The sequence below is a fragment of the Trachemys scripta genome, chromosome 9 (genome assembly GCF_013100865.1).
Source record: "Trachemys scripta elegans isolate TJP31775 chromosome 9, CAS_Tse_1.0, whole genome shotgun sequence".
NCBI lineage: Eukaryota > Metazoa > Chordata > Testudines > Emydidae > Trachemys > Trachemys scripta.
The window spans coordinates 51,745,908-51,760,294 of NC_048306.1; the positions used below are offsets into that span (position 1 = coordinate 51,745,908).

The 14,387-nt window shown below is 43.7% G+C and overlaps 1 protein-coding gene across 1 annotated transcript; it reads left to right on the forward strand.

The window, feature by feature from the left end:
* The first annotated feature begins 9,421 nt into the window (after window positions 1-9,421).
* A4GNT (alpha-1,4-N-acetylglucosaminyltransferase) lies at window positions 9,422-11,685 on the forward strand. The gene is made up of 2 exons (XM_034782454.1): window positions 9,422-9,835; window positions 11,074-11,685. Exons 1-2 carry the CDS (start codon window positions 9,425-9,427, stop codon window positions 11,683-11,685), a joined length of 1,023 nt encoding a protein of 340 aa, XP_034638345.1. The 5' UTR covers window positions 9,422-9,424.
* The last annotated feature ends 2,702 nt before the right edge of the window (window positions 11,686-14,387 follow it).

Genomic DNA, 14,387 nt, shown 5'->3' on the forward strand with positions numbered 1-14,387 from the left:
AGAAGTATATGCTGCTGACTGGATGAGCGTAACCCTAAAATCAGGTTTCTGGTGCAAATATCCACATTGAGGAGTTCAAAATTCAATTAGCGGCCAGTCCAGCTCCACTGAAATTAGTGACAGTCTCCCGCAGACTTCAGTGGGTGTTGGGTAAAATCCTTAAGGCAAATAACTCTGCTATTGTTTAAAAGTTTTCATGAACATTCCTGTTTGTGTCACATGCAGTCTATCAGTGTATTTTGCGTAATATGTAGTGTGTCTGTGTAACATGCAGTGTGTTTGTGTAACATGCAGTGTGTCAGTGTGTTTGTGTAACGTGCCCTGTGTTTGTGTCTCTTTATCCTGCAGGCTGAGCCCCAAATGGATTCTGGTTCTGTTGTGGCAGCTCACTGGTGTGTTGCTGGCCATCCTTCTGGCTGCCACCCTAGTCACTCTCTTTGTCCTCTATACCTGCTTCTCAAATCACACAGTGACAGAGGCCTATCACCAACCACCGTGGCAGTTACTGGACTATTACCTCTGGCCTTATATGAAGCTGCACAGTTCTGGCATGTTACCCAAGTAATCCCCGGGCTTTGCAGAAGCTATTGACCAGTGCAAGTGTATTCACAGCAAAGCCTTGTCACTCTACAACCTCCAGGCATTTGAAATGACTATTTCCCTCAGATGGTTTGTGATCTGCAACACCCAGAGCTCTAATTTTACCCTGTCCATTCCGCAGTAGTGAAGCGCACAAGAAATTCAAATGTCAAACTCCTGGGGCCCTGGGGGTCACCTACACATTCAGATGTTTAGTGAATCACTGGGTAGGAAGAAGCTGTCATGTTAGGCCAACACTGTGCTAGATAAAAGCTAGAATAGAATGTTTAATATAATATATCATCTGTTCCTATACATGCCCCCATATTATTCTACAAATGTATGCTGTAAGCTCAGCAGACAGTACTGATGTTCATTGAGAAAAGACAGACATTAGCCACGTTCCTCTCTGGTGTAACTCCACTGGTTTCAGGAGCTGCATTCAGACCATTCTATTTTGTTGCAGAATGAACTGGAAATTGTGGGCCCAATCCTCAGGTCTGGCCAACCTAGGACCAAACCAGTTTTTTAGGCAGATTCCCATGTTGCCATTTTTACTGCGCTCTGGGGTGCGCTGAGGTGTTTCTGGGCACGTATATACTCATTTGCAGTGTAAGCAAAGCTATAGTCAGTGTAAATTAAATCCTCTTGGCGTAATCCACATGCCATTATTTATCCATTAAGAGCACAATATCTAGATAACATATCATGGCAAGTGTTTGCACTGTTCTGTTCTGGCAGCATGAACAATGCTACATCCTCCATGAGCCATTTGAAACAGGAACCACATGTTTCAGAAAGCAAACACAACTGGAGCTAGGCCACAATATTGGGTTTCCAGGGGCATTGCAAGGTGGGGTGCAACATAGGTATGGAGGAGTGGGGCGAGCGGAATGCATTTGTATTTCAATGGTAGTAATTTCTGGCTTTACTTGGTTGCTACTGTATATCTGAATACCTGTGTGCAATGTGTAACCTCTTCTAGTGGGCTGGGAACTGGCCAATCCAATGGTCAGAAAGGAATGAAGAAAAGAATGGGTGAGCCCCGGTAGGGATGCTATGCACAGCTTCACTGTAGAGCTGCCTGTGAGATTCACTTGGTACCAGAAATTGCTTCTGTAATGCCTGAACCACAGAGCAGCCAACACCAGCTGCTGGGCATGGCCTCATTGCACCAGCCAGTTGACACTCAGCAGCCAGAGACAAACCAGCAGCACACTCCCACCTCACATTATGGCCAAACTCAGCCTCAGAGAGGATGGAGAAAGGGAATGAAGGGGGCACAGTCTCCATGAACAGGGCAGGAGCTGATCCAACTCCCAGTCAGCATTTAAATACTCTGGGTTAGCTTCCTCAGTAGGATATAGAAGCGATTCTTACAAAGGTGCACATGGGCACAGGGTACCCAGAACCCCTGGTGGGAGTTACAAGGTGAGTCTCACTCACAGGAGCCAGGCTATATCTGAGGGGTTATGGGTCAGTAGGCCGGGCTGGCAGACTACAGGCTTCGGTCAGAGAGCATGTGGGAACTTGTTAGCCATTGGAAGTTGATGTGGCCTGTCTGAGTGCCTTTGTAATGGGGATTAATCATTGCAATATCCTGTGACAGGCGAGTCAGGAGAAAGCTTCCTGGCTTAATCCAAGCCCCCAATCCTGGGTGCTGTAGTTCACACCCCTCCAATGGCAGCCTCCTCTGGGGCATGAGGTGGCCTATGGCAACACAAAGGAGTTCTGTTCTATCATCACCAGACACCTCCACATAGCCATAGTGGTCCAGAATCCAGGAGCATGTCATGTGTCTCGTCTTCTGAAGAGGTCTAGCTTCATAAGAGACCTTTGAAACCAGGCATTTGTGTAGTGGTTGACTACCAGGTGTAGTGGCTGAATATGCAGGAGACACTGTCACTCCCTCAGAGACTTCTGGTTCAAATCCTTCCTCGAAAGCAATTCATAGCATTGCACACCATACCACCCAAATGTACCTCTCCTCCCCAGAGAAAGTAGCAGCTCTCCTTCCAGGACATTGTACAAATCACAAGTGACAACACATCCCTGATTCCCATTTCAGGTCCAAGGAGGAACAGTTAAATGTGCTGAAGAAATTACATTCACACCTAATTTCCATGTGCCCACAGGTAAAACTGTGCCCCAAATAGGTGAACATAAGCTATAATTTTGTGCCCACTTCAACCAGCAGTGCAAAGCATCTGTCCTAGTCGCAGGTGCAATTTTCCACTGTACACATATGCTCCTCCATTTTGTTAGCAGTGCAACCGTTCACCTTCAAAGTAGCAGTGCCTGCATTTTTTCATTGGAAAGTACTCATCGTTGCATTGCAAATGCACATGTTTTTGTGCAGCATCCTTTCTTGTGCTCATAGTCCTACACATTTGCAAATGTAGCTCTTTGTGTTTCCTCCTCTTATCTCAATGCAAATAGAGTGCAAACGCCAGCACGGCTCAAAAGCAAGGCAAAAGATACTGCTCTGAAAGTTCCACCTGGCATGAATGTACTGCATAGGTAGTCTGTATTCTTAGGCACCAGGTCATGGACTTCTCTGACCTTCCTGCTAATTCTAGTGCCTGCTTTCAAAAGCATCCTAATTCAAAATAATTCAGCATTGGTTTCCAGCAGACTGCAAGCTCTGTCTGGCTTTTCTGATCAAAGAAGGTGAGTTTTGATTTATTTATAAATATGTCAAAAGTAAAATCAGAAAATGAGATGGAAATTGTATCATAAGAGTTGACATAATTCACATGATTTGTTTTAGTTTCATAGATATATAACTATGCTATATATTAAATATTATATAATCTAGAGGTTTTCCATCAGACAGAAATTTACTGTGAGCCTGGGTTTAAATCTGAGATGCAGCTGGCTTTGAAGTGCATGTGTGGGCTCTAACTCTACTTTTAATATAATCTGTAATTTAATCGATAATTGACCATAGCAAATTCAGAAAAGAGATAACCGACCTATGCAGTTCAGATGGTACCATGTCTACTACAAATAACAGTGTCTCTGGGAATCCACTGTCAGAAGAATTAAGAAAAATCACTAACCTTACTGCATGCAGAGCCAAATGTAAAACTCACCCCTTTATCCACACAGTCCCGTAAGAGAACTTGTGTTTTCATAGATTCATTCATAAAAACAAAACAAAAGCCTAAGCCTGTTTCTTGTTGTCAGGGAAGGAGAGGAGATTCAGAGAGCTGCTTATTTTACTAGGAGGTGCTCAGATACCATGGTGATGAGCCCTGGACAGATAGATGAGCATGCATGGTGATGGAATGTCTGGCAATGACAGATAGCTAGATATGAATATTATTTATCTTTTCTTGCAAATTATATGGATTTATATTTATGATGTGTGCGAATCAGTTCAGATAAAAGAGGAATTTACAGTAACTGCTCCTTAATTCAAACCTCAAACCAAATCTGAACTAAAAAAATTGTGTAGATTAAAAGTTTCAGCTGATTTAAAAATATCCAACAATATTTTGAAATGCTCAAACAAGGGAGGGAACCCCCACGAGCATATATATGATAGCCAAGGCATTATGCGTTGACCTACCCATTCCATTCTAGACTTATATGTTATAACTAAGCTTGTCGGGAATCTCTGGGGAATTATTCTGAATATATTCGACCGCCCCACCCCGTCACATTCTGTGGAGAGTTTGATTTTTTTTTAACGCAAATACAATCAAAACAGTTATGAAAACAAAATATACTAGTGGCATATCATGCTCAGATGAACCATGTGCACAGGGGACTCAATGTGCATGGTTCTCTCCCACCCAACAGCAATTCCTCCCTTCCCAGGACCCATGGAGGGCTCGCCATGGCTCTGGGGATCTGTGATTGGGGATGAGGCAGCAATGGGGCAGAAAGGATGGAGCTGTGAGATGCATGTCCCCCCACATCCAGCTGTATTAACTTGCATGCTGATCCCCTTGTGTTGGGGAACCCCTTCGCAGCAGGGTTCTAGGGATAGGAGCTGACTGGGGGAGTCATTGGCAGCACTGACAAAGACCTGGAGTGGAGTCACAGATGGCATCCCAAAAAGATGCAGGAATGCAATGGCCCCTTGCCACTGAGAGATCCCTGAGATCTGCATGGAACTCGGGGAGCCTTCAGGACATATGGGCCAGGTCCCTGGTCTCTTCCACAGAGGTAGCAAAAAATCTGCCCCAAAGCAGAATTCAGTGGCAATTCCTTGAGAAGAGAGTCACAGAGCTTCCTGGCCCCAATGAAGAAAAGCAGAGATTCAGAGCAGGTTCTAGAGATAGCACCCCAGTACTACACAGCACCCTCCCCATTTCCTCAGCAGCTGCTCACCAGGAAGATTACTCAGGACAGTTGGGGCCCTTTCACCTTCCACAGCGTTCTTTGGTTACTAGGGTGAGTCCCGTGGCTAGTAGGCATCTGGTCAACTCTCCAAGCCTGATGTGGGAGTGGAGGGTGTGCATGGCGGAGTGTGAGTCGGAGAGTGGGACAGAGAGAGAGGGAATGACTGGATATGTTAGAAAAGACAACTATGCTATTGAGCTGGTGTCACAGGGTGTCTTCACCATTACCCCATGTACTCAGCTGCCTGGCCAGTTTGTGTGGCCTCACGGCCACAAACACTCCCCACCCCGGGTTGTTATCTGTCATCAAGGTGTGTAGTGATTCTCTTCTTATAAAGTAACAGTATAATGCAGGCTTGCAGCAAGGGGACGCTTCCATGCCACCGTCACTTCTCAGGCCAGGATCCCCCTCTCAGCTTCCTCTTCCTTCCATTTGTATCCTCCCAGTTACCCCATTAGCACCACCCAGGTGCTCACAATCCCCTGACAGAAAGTGCATAATTACCTCCTGCTGGGCTTGCAGCTTCTTCAGGCTGCAGCAATGTCTGTGTCCAGAGTGCTGCTGAGAGGGCCCTGATCCAGCTGGGGTCAGAATCTGAGGAGAAAACAGGAAGAAAGGAGAAGGAGCAAATGCAGGGGAGGAGGTAGAGGGGACACTTCAGGGTGTGAGAGAAACAGACCTAAAGGGTTGGCTAGACGAAGAAGGAAAAGAGGAGTCACATTCTGAAGACAATGTAAGAACGGAGACTCAGTGATGGTGCCTGTGATTGGAAAGGAAAATCAGGAAAAGGGGAGTGGCGCCAGATGAAGAAGGTAAAATAAAAGCAAAAGAGATGGATCAACTGGTATTTTCTAACTATACCAGCTGAGTTAAAGTGGTGCCCCTTCTCCCCACCCCAGTGTGGATATAGCTAAATTGGTATAAAGGGGCTTATACTGGTAGCGTTAATATCCATAAAGGAAGGTGACCAAGGCATCTTTATAACTGCGTCCACTCTAAGCGTTGTACCTGGATTACTAGTTTAGTATAAAATCACACCCATGATGGACAGAGTTATTCCAGTACAAAATCGGTGTAGACCAGGCCTAAGAATGCCCCAAACACTGAAATGCAAACAATACAGACACTATATACCAGGAATAGGCGACCTATGGCACGCATGCCAAAGGCGGCATGCGAGCTGATTTTCAGTGGCACTCACACTGCCCAGGGCCTGGCCACCGGTCTGGGGGGCTCTGCATTTTAATTTAATTTTAAATAAAACTTCTTAAACATTTTAAAAACCTTATTTACTTTACATACAACAATAGTTTAGTTATATATTATAGACTTATAGAAAGAGACCTTCTAAAAACGTTAAAATGTATTACTGGCACACGGAACCTTAAATTAGAGTGAATAAATGAAGACTCAGCACACCACTTCTGAAAGGTTGCCGAACCCTGCTATATACCTTCCCTTCACAGCCAGTGCAGGGGTGGCCTGCTGTACTGGTTTAGCCTGGAGGTAAAGATGATGTGCATCACCATGGCTCATCTTGCATCTAAGAAAAAAGGGGGTAATCTGCTGGCTGGACAAAGACAGAAAACAACATTCTTACTAGGACCAGTGAAGTCACCAAAAGAACCCCAAGATGACCTTGCACCTTTGTCTATAAGGAATCAGTGCTCCAAATAGAAAGTGAGGTTGTAGTTCCTCACAGTTCCTTAAACTTCTTCCCTCTTCCTACCAGCATCACCTCTGTAATACCTAGCCAGAGTCTGAGTGAAATGTTTTCACTCAGGTTCCAGGGTCCCCTCAAACACTGCCTTTGTCTGATGAGAAAGGTTGTCATCAGCCTGTTAATGGCAGAGCTTCCCATAGCATCTCATGATCCATGACACTTCCAAGACATTGCAGAAGTATAATTGTCACAAATGTTGGTAAGATGGCAAATGTTAGATGTAATGAGTGGGCCAACTGACTTGCCCCTCCACTTGTGGAAGCTGTCTACACAAAGTGGTATTATTTACTGGCGATTAGATTGTACCTTTCTTTAACAAGTATTTCACAGACTGAGTTGAGGTAATTATTGCACCAGGGCTGTAACAGGTTGGCATTCTTGCTACTCTTTCTCACAGCCTCATCCCCTTTTCCCTATTGTGTTTGAAATATTGAAACAACCAAGAGAAAAGAAATAGCTTGTCAAGGAGGGCCTGCAAGTCGGCATCTTGTCTGATGCACAAGAAAAAGAAACCACTTCACAGGGTAATCTATTTAATGACTGGCATGTATTTTTAATGCTTGGTTCTGCAGCCTTCTTAACTTGAGAAGAGAAGTGAACATTTTGATAACAGTTGCCTCCAGGTCAAATGTGAATTGAACACGTAACTTACCGCCTAGTGGCTTTGGAACACTAACCACGGAAAACAATTCTTCGGAAAAAGACAACAAAGATTCATTTTTTTTCTTCACGTCGTCACACACAGAACTGATATCTGTTGGCATGTCGGCTTATTCTGTTTCCACAATTTGCCTTCTGGAGTATTTTGAAATTTATTGCAACCACACTTTTGTTGGCATCCTCAGAAAGAATTGAGACATCAGATTTTAGTTTATGCATTTTACAAGAACTAGAAATATTACAGAAGGGGAATGTGTGAGAGAGACACACACACAGAGAGTTTGTATTTGGTATATTTGTATAGGTCAACATACCTACCTCTATTTATTATTTCTCATGTCCTTTTCACACTTTGGTTCATTGTTCTCTAGGTCTCACTGGCAAATTGTATTTACGTGACAAGTACAGGCTGCTGGAGGTGCAGCAGTCTACAGTGCACTATGGTCTGTTTGAAAAGTTGAGGCTGGTTGATCGCTGAGTCAGCTGTACGCACTCCCCCTCACCTTCCCTGAACCCCCACACAAATTAGGCATTGGCAGGCTAGGCACCGTCTTTCACAACGGAACTGGAGGGTCGAGCTCCTCCAACATCAGCCCCTCGGGATGAATTATTAGCTAAGTAGGAATGAAGATTTCGAAAGGAAAGAAAAACAATCAATGGAAAGTTTGTATGTGACCCTGAGATTCCAAATCACACACACGCATCCATGCACCAACATAAACACAGTGTGCATGCACATACATATAAATATATTTGACTCCTTCTCCTTCTGCCTTCACATTGAGGCTGCAACCAAGTCCTGCCTTTTTTTCCTCCAGAACTTATAAGGAAACTATCTCTTGCTACAGTGTAATCACTGCCAAACCCTCCAGCTTCCCCCGAACAATTTCTCTGATGCCGTTACAGCAGTCAGTGGCTTACTGAAAATTGAATAGGTGGGAACAATGTAGAGCAAAGTAAATTTAACATCCAAATAAACAATCCAGGGGAGGCTGAATTTCCACCAACATGCCAGAGTATCCAGGGACCTCACAGTAGAGTTTTGGTGTAGCTTAAGAATGTAAGACTGGCCATATGTAGCCCAGTAGCCTGTCTTCTGACAGTCTGTGATGCCAGATTCTTCAAAGGGGATTAACAAAATAGGGCAATTATTGAGTCCACTCCCAACTTCTGGCAGTCAGAGTTTTAGATACACCCGGAGCATGGGGTTACGTTCTTCACAATCTTGGCTAATAGTCATTGAGGGACATATCCTGCATGAATTTATATAATTCTTTTTTGAACCCAGTTATACTTTTGGCCTTCACAATGTCCTCTGGCAATGAGTTCTACAGGTTGACTGTGTGTTGTGTGAAAAAGTGCTTCCTTTTGTTTGTTTTAAACCTGCTGCCTATTAATTTCATTGGGTGACCCTTTATTCTTGTATTGTGTGAGGGGAAAATAACTCTTCCTTATTCACTTTCTCTACATTGTTCATAATTTTATAGACCTCTATCATATCCTCCCTTAATAATCTCATTTCTAAAATGAACAATCCCTGTTTTTTTAATCTCTCATTTGATAGCTGTTCCATACTCCTAATCACTTTTATTGTCCTTCTCTGTACTTTTCCCAATTCTAAAATATCATTTTTAGATGGGGCAAACAGAATTGCATGCTGTATTCAAGGTGTGGGCATATCATAGATTTATATAGCATCATTATGATATTTTCTGTTTTATTATCTATCCCTTTCTTATTGGTTCCTAACATTGTGTTAGCCTTTATGACTGCTGCTGCATATTGAGTGGATGTTTTCATGGAACTGTGCACAATGACTCCAAGATCTCTTTCTTGAGTGGTAACAGCTAATTTAGACCCCATCATTTTGTATGTATAATTGGGATTGTGTTTTCCAGTGTGTATTACTTTGCATTTATCAACATTGAATTTCATCTGCCATTTTGTTGCCCAGTCACCCAGTTCTGTGAGATCCCTTTGTAACTCTTCACAGTCAGCTTTGGACTTAACTATCTTGATTAATTTTGTATCATCCTGTCACATTTTTCTCCCAGGGATAAACAATGAACCACTAACATTGACTTTGTTTATTTTTAAGGAAAAGCAAGAATGTTGAAGGAGATCCAAATAGTGCTCTGTTTTTTTTTTGTCTTTGTCTTTGCCATTTTGTATGAACTCTCCCTGCAGTCTGGCTGTGTCTTCTCTTGCATGCCTATTGCTAAGCGACTCCTGACGCAAGAGGATGTTATGAGCCAGAGCAGAAGCATCATCTTTGTGGAGACCACAGATCGCCTTGAGCCTCCTCCGCTGGTTTCATGTTCTGTGGAATCTGCTGCCAGGATCTACCATGACAGACCTGTTGTTTTCTTCATGAAAGGGCTGAACAATAGCACATGGCTGGATTCAAATTCCACTTACGCAGCCTTCTCACTTTTATCTGCTATGAAGAATGTCTTCATTTTTCCTTTACAGATGGAAACCTTATTCCAGGAGACACCTCTGCTCCCATGGTATCATAAGGTGAGAGGAAATATTAAGGGAAAAGTGTTTTTGTACAAGATTTAAAGTAGAGGTTGTGGAAAATGAAAAGAACATTTTTGCACATTTTATTGAAGTTTTGAAGCTCTTGTCATTTTGTTTCACTCAGTATTGATCCCTGGTTCATGACAGTTCACCATGCATTAGTCAAAATATTTATTGAAATTGTTATGGACATTTTCTATTTCCTGATGACAGGATTTATGGCAAATGGAACATGTCAGTAATGATTTTGATAACCATATTTTATCAAAATGGTTAATCACCATCTTTTTTAAAAAGGCCATTTTTTTATAAAGAAGTTGTATTTGAAAAAATTTAGTCAACATGAATTTAAGGTGAGCATTTACTATTTGGGAAAATGATTTCAGTGCTTGTTAAAAGTGCCAGACTGATAGCAATGAAAATGTCTAGGGGCAAGCTTTAGAAGTGAGAGGGTCATTCAGAAGTCAATTTTTTGGGGTGGGTGGGAGACAGTGATGCTCCTCCAGGCTCCACCCACACCTCTCAGAACTGTTGTTCAGGGAGTTCACACCCCTTTGAGTTCTTGTTCTGAGTCCCTTGAGTCCTGTCTGAAAACTCAAGCAGGCATCACTGCATTAGTCTGCACTTGTTTCATGTGTTCATGGATCTATTGGCAACCATTACAGCTAAGGACTTCTTTATTTTATTTATTTTTAAATGAAAGTGGAGAGTCTGGAGAATAAACAGGGAGCTGGCTGCTATACTGGTATTCCAGCCCTCCGTGCACCAGCATAACCCAAGGCCTGAATTTCTCTCTCACTTTTTATCCTCTTTAGAGATTGCCAGGAGGGGCCAGTTCCAAAGCCCACTGAAATCAATGAGAATCTTTCAATTGATTTCCCTGGGCTTTGTATCAGACAGTGAGTGTGTAAATTGAGATGCAGGGTTGTTTTGTGGAAATAACAGTTAATGATTCATATTCTCATTATTTCATAAACATTGCATGTTTCTTTGGAGTTTACTGCACCTTGGAAACACTTGTAGAATCACATTGAACAAAGCCTACATCTGCTCTTGCCTTTTTCCAGCAAAGTTTCATAGCTAGAAAAGAAAAATGGCCATTAATTTTAAAAGGGATTAAAGCGAGGATAGACACTGCTGAGAGTTTTATAGAATATATAGCTAATGGGATCAGGTGTTTAGAAATTTTAAAGTGGAGTCCATTGCATCTCTGTGATCCCTTTCCAACTCTGCAGGTAAATGCAGCCCAGGAAAAGCACTGGGTTCATATCAGCTCTGACGCCAGCAGACTAGCACTCATCTGGAAATACGGTGGGATCTACATGGACACAGATGTCATCTCCATCAGGCCTATTCCAGTGGCAAACTTCCTGGCGGCCCAGGCTTCCAAGTTCTCCAGCAATGGGATTTTTGGCTTTCCTCACCATCACTGGTTCATTTGGGATTGCATGAATGATTTTGTTCAAAACTACAATGGACGTATTTGGGGAAACCAAGGCCCCCTCTTAATGACAAGGAGACTGCAAGCCTTGTGCAACCTGACCAATTTCCATAATGTGGAGGATCAAAGCTGTCAGAACATTTCCTTCTTACATCCTCAGCGTTTCTACCCTATCCCTTACCCAGCATGGAGGCGGTACTATGAGGTCTGGGATACAAGCCTTGACTTCAACGACTCCTGTGCTTTGCACCTGTGGAACTTCATGAACAAGGAACACAAGCCTGTGATCGCAGGAAGTAACACGTTAGTGGAAAATCTGTACAAAACATACTGCCCCATCACTTATAAGGACCTTATTCAAAGCACAGAAGGCAGTGGTCATATGCAGCAAAACAAGACTGAATGACTGGATCTAGCAGAACGAGGTGTTCTTTCCAGCCCTGATAGTCCTTTGACTAAAATAAACTGCACAACATGTACCTCCTCTTAGTCAGTGACTCTCAGCCATTTTCTATCTGCAGACCACTTTGTAGGAGAGAACCTCTCAGAAACCACCTCTTCTCCCAAGTTTTCCCAGGACCTAATTAAATGTGTAGGAAGGTGGGGGTGTAAATATCATGTCATCACCAATGGTAAGTATGTTTTGTCCTTTAGGGTAAAAGTTTCCAAAGCATCTAAGGGTACGTCTATACTTACTTCTGGGTTCGGCGGTAAGCAATTGATCTTCTGGGATCGATTTATCACGTCTTGTATAGGTGTGATAAATCGATCCCGGATTGATCCCGGAAGTGCTCGCCATTGACGCAGGTACTCCTGCTCCGCGAGAGGAGTGGGCGGAGTCGACGGGGGAGCCTGCCTGCCGTGTGTGTACCTTTGGTAAGTACCTTTAAGTTCGAACTAAGGTACTTCGACTTCAGCTACATTATTCACATAGCTGAAGTTGCGTATCTTAGTTCGAACTGGGGGGTTAGTGTGGACCAGCCCTTAGTGATCTAGAAGCCTGAATCCCATTTTCAAAAGTCATGTTGGCTTTGGGAGCCAAAGATCCACTGGAAATCCCGGTCACATTTTCCAAGGTATTTGGTGCCTTCAGATGCAGCTAAGTGCTTTTGACACTCCCATTAGGCATCTATCTGCATCTTTAGGGGCCTAAATGCCTTCAACAATCTGGCTCCTTAGATGCTTTGGGAAATTTCCCCTTGTCATTTGCTGTGTGCTTGTGCAGCACTTTGTGCAATGAGGCCCCATGCTGTCTCAGGCCTCTAGGTGCTACTGTAATATCAATGTTCAGTAATATTGAATGTAATGACAATCAATCGTAACCCAAACTTCCCCCACTCCAAGTGTTCATTAACATTGTTTATTTTTCCTCTGTTTTACTTCAGCTATGTACCCTACCTTCTGGACAGTGACATTTTAAATGCACATGTAAATAAAATAGCTAACCCACTGCAATGGCTCTGAATTTGTATTCCCCTCTCAAGCTTCTGGGATGGAGTGAAGAGGAAAGGGGGTTGTGTTTATTCATTGTTTCTTACTATATCTTTCTAAGTACTTATATGGCCCTATTCTTACAGTATTTAGGCAACTCACTTAAATTATTGAATTTCATCTCCCAACAACCTTGTGAAGATGGGAAGTGCTATTCTCCCTATTGTACAGCTGGAGAACCAAGGCCTCGATCCACAAAGGAACCAGGCACCTAAAGCCCAGTTTTAGGCACTATCACAATCCACAAACTCCTGATTCAGCTACTGCCTAACCCTGTAGGTGCTGAACTCATGATTTAAGTTCCCTTGGCACCTAAGTTTCTGTGTCTAGTCACATGTGCTGCCTGCAGGGCCCAGCCTGGTAGGTGTGCTCTGAGTATGCCTAACTCAGCACAAAATGGGCAGGGGAAGGAGGTCTCCCTTATAACCTTTAGCCCAGTGATTAGGGAACTCACACTGTGTGAAGGGGATGCCAGTTCAATTCCCCCCTCTGCCTGGTAAGGGGAAGGGATTGTAACTTAGGCTTCCCACCTCTCAGGGGTGTGCCCAAGCCTCTGAACTATGGGTAAGGGTAAGATTTTGCACTCATATTTTTAGTAAAAGTCATGGACAGGTCACGGGCAATAAAGAAAAATTCACAGAAGCCTATGACCTATCCCTGACTTTTACTAAAAATATGCATGACAAAATGGGGAGCTGAGGGGTCCCCACACCACACCAGGGGGCCCTGGCTCGGAGCTCCCGGGGTTCCCCCGCCACCCACAGTGGCTACAAGCTGCGGGGCACCTGGGGAGCTCCCAAGGACCTCGCAGTTCCCAGCCTCTACAGGTGGCGGGGGGATCCTGCAACTCCCAGGCACCAAGGGTTCAAGTCACAGAGTTCTCTGGACTACATAGGGCTATGTTTTTTGTCCATGACAAAATCATAGCCCTAACTATGGGGTATTCTGATGTGAGAGTCTCTCCTGATGAAGCTTGGTCCACTTTGTATGAATAATTAAATACGCATTGGGGCAGAGAAAGCATAATCCTCGGTACATCCTCAGGCAGTTAGTCTCTGCCAGGCTGTGGCCATACTGCTATTTTTAGTATGTTAGCTCAATCAGAGGTAGCACATGTACATTTACATAATGTAAGAGACCACGGCACAGGTAGTGTGACCAAGCAGTTACAGCTGGACTGGGATCCCCACATGGCAGGGACAGTGGTCAGAGGAATTTCCAGAGCCAGGTTCAATAAATAAGAGTTTGGATTGAAGTCAGGCCAAGGCCAGAGACCAGAGATAGCCCCAGGCTGCAGTCAGGAGGTAATGGTCTGGGTCAGGCTGAGATCAGAGGATGGAGAGGAGGCAACAAGGGGAGGTCTGGAGTCAAAGCAGGCCCAATGTATACATAGTTGCCCAGTCAACTTCCTGGGGCACCCTCCAGAGTTAAATAGGGCTCCTGGCCAATGAAAGGGCCACAGGGTACTGTCACTCTGGATCTACAATCCACCATGCTCCCAGGCTTACTCCTGGGTGAATTCTGTGCCAAAAAATTAAAAATTCTGCAACAAAATAAAATAAAATAAAATTCTGCACACAATATTTTAAAATTCTGCAAAATTCAGCATATTTTATT

What these genes read in the sequence shown, in the direction of transcription:
- A4GNT (XM_034782454.1), top strand. Translation starts at nt 9,425, where the DNA reads ATGTTGAAGGAGATCCAAATAGTGCTCTGTTTTTTTTTTGTCTTTGTC. An exon ending in TGCTCCCATGGTATCATAAG is followed by an intron (nt 9,836 to 11,073) that starts GTGAGAGGAAAT and finishes CCAACTCTGCAG; the next exon opens with GTAAATGCAGCCCAGGAAAA.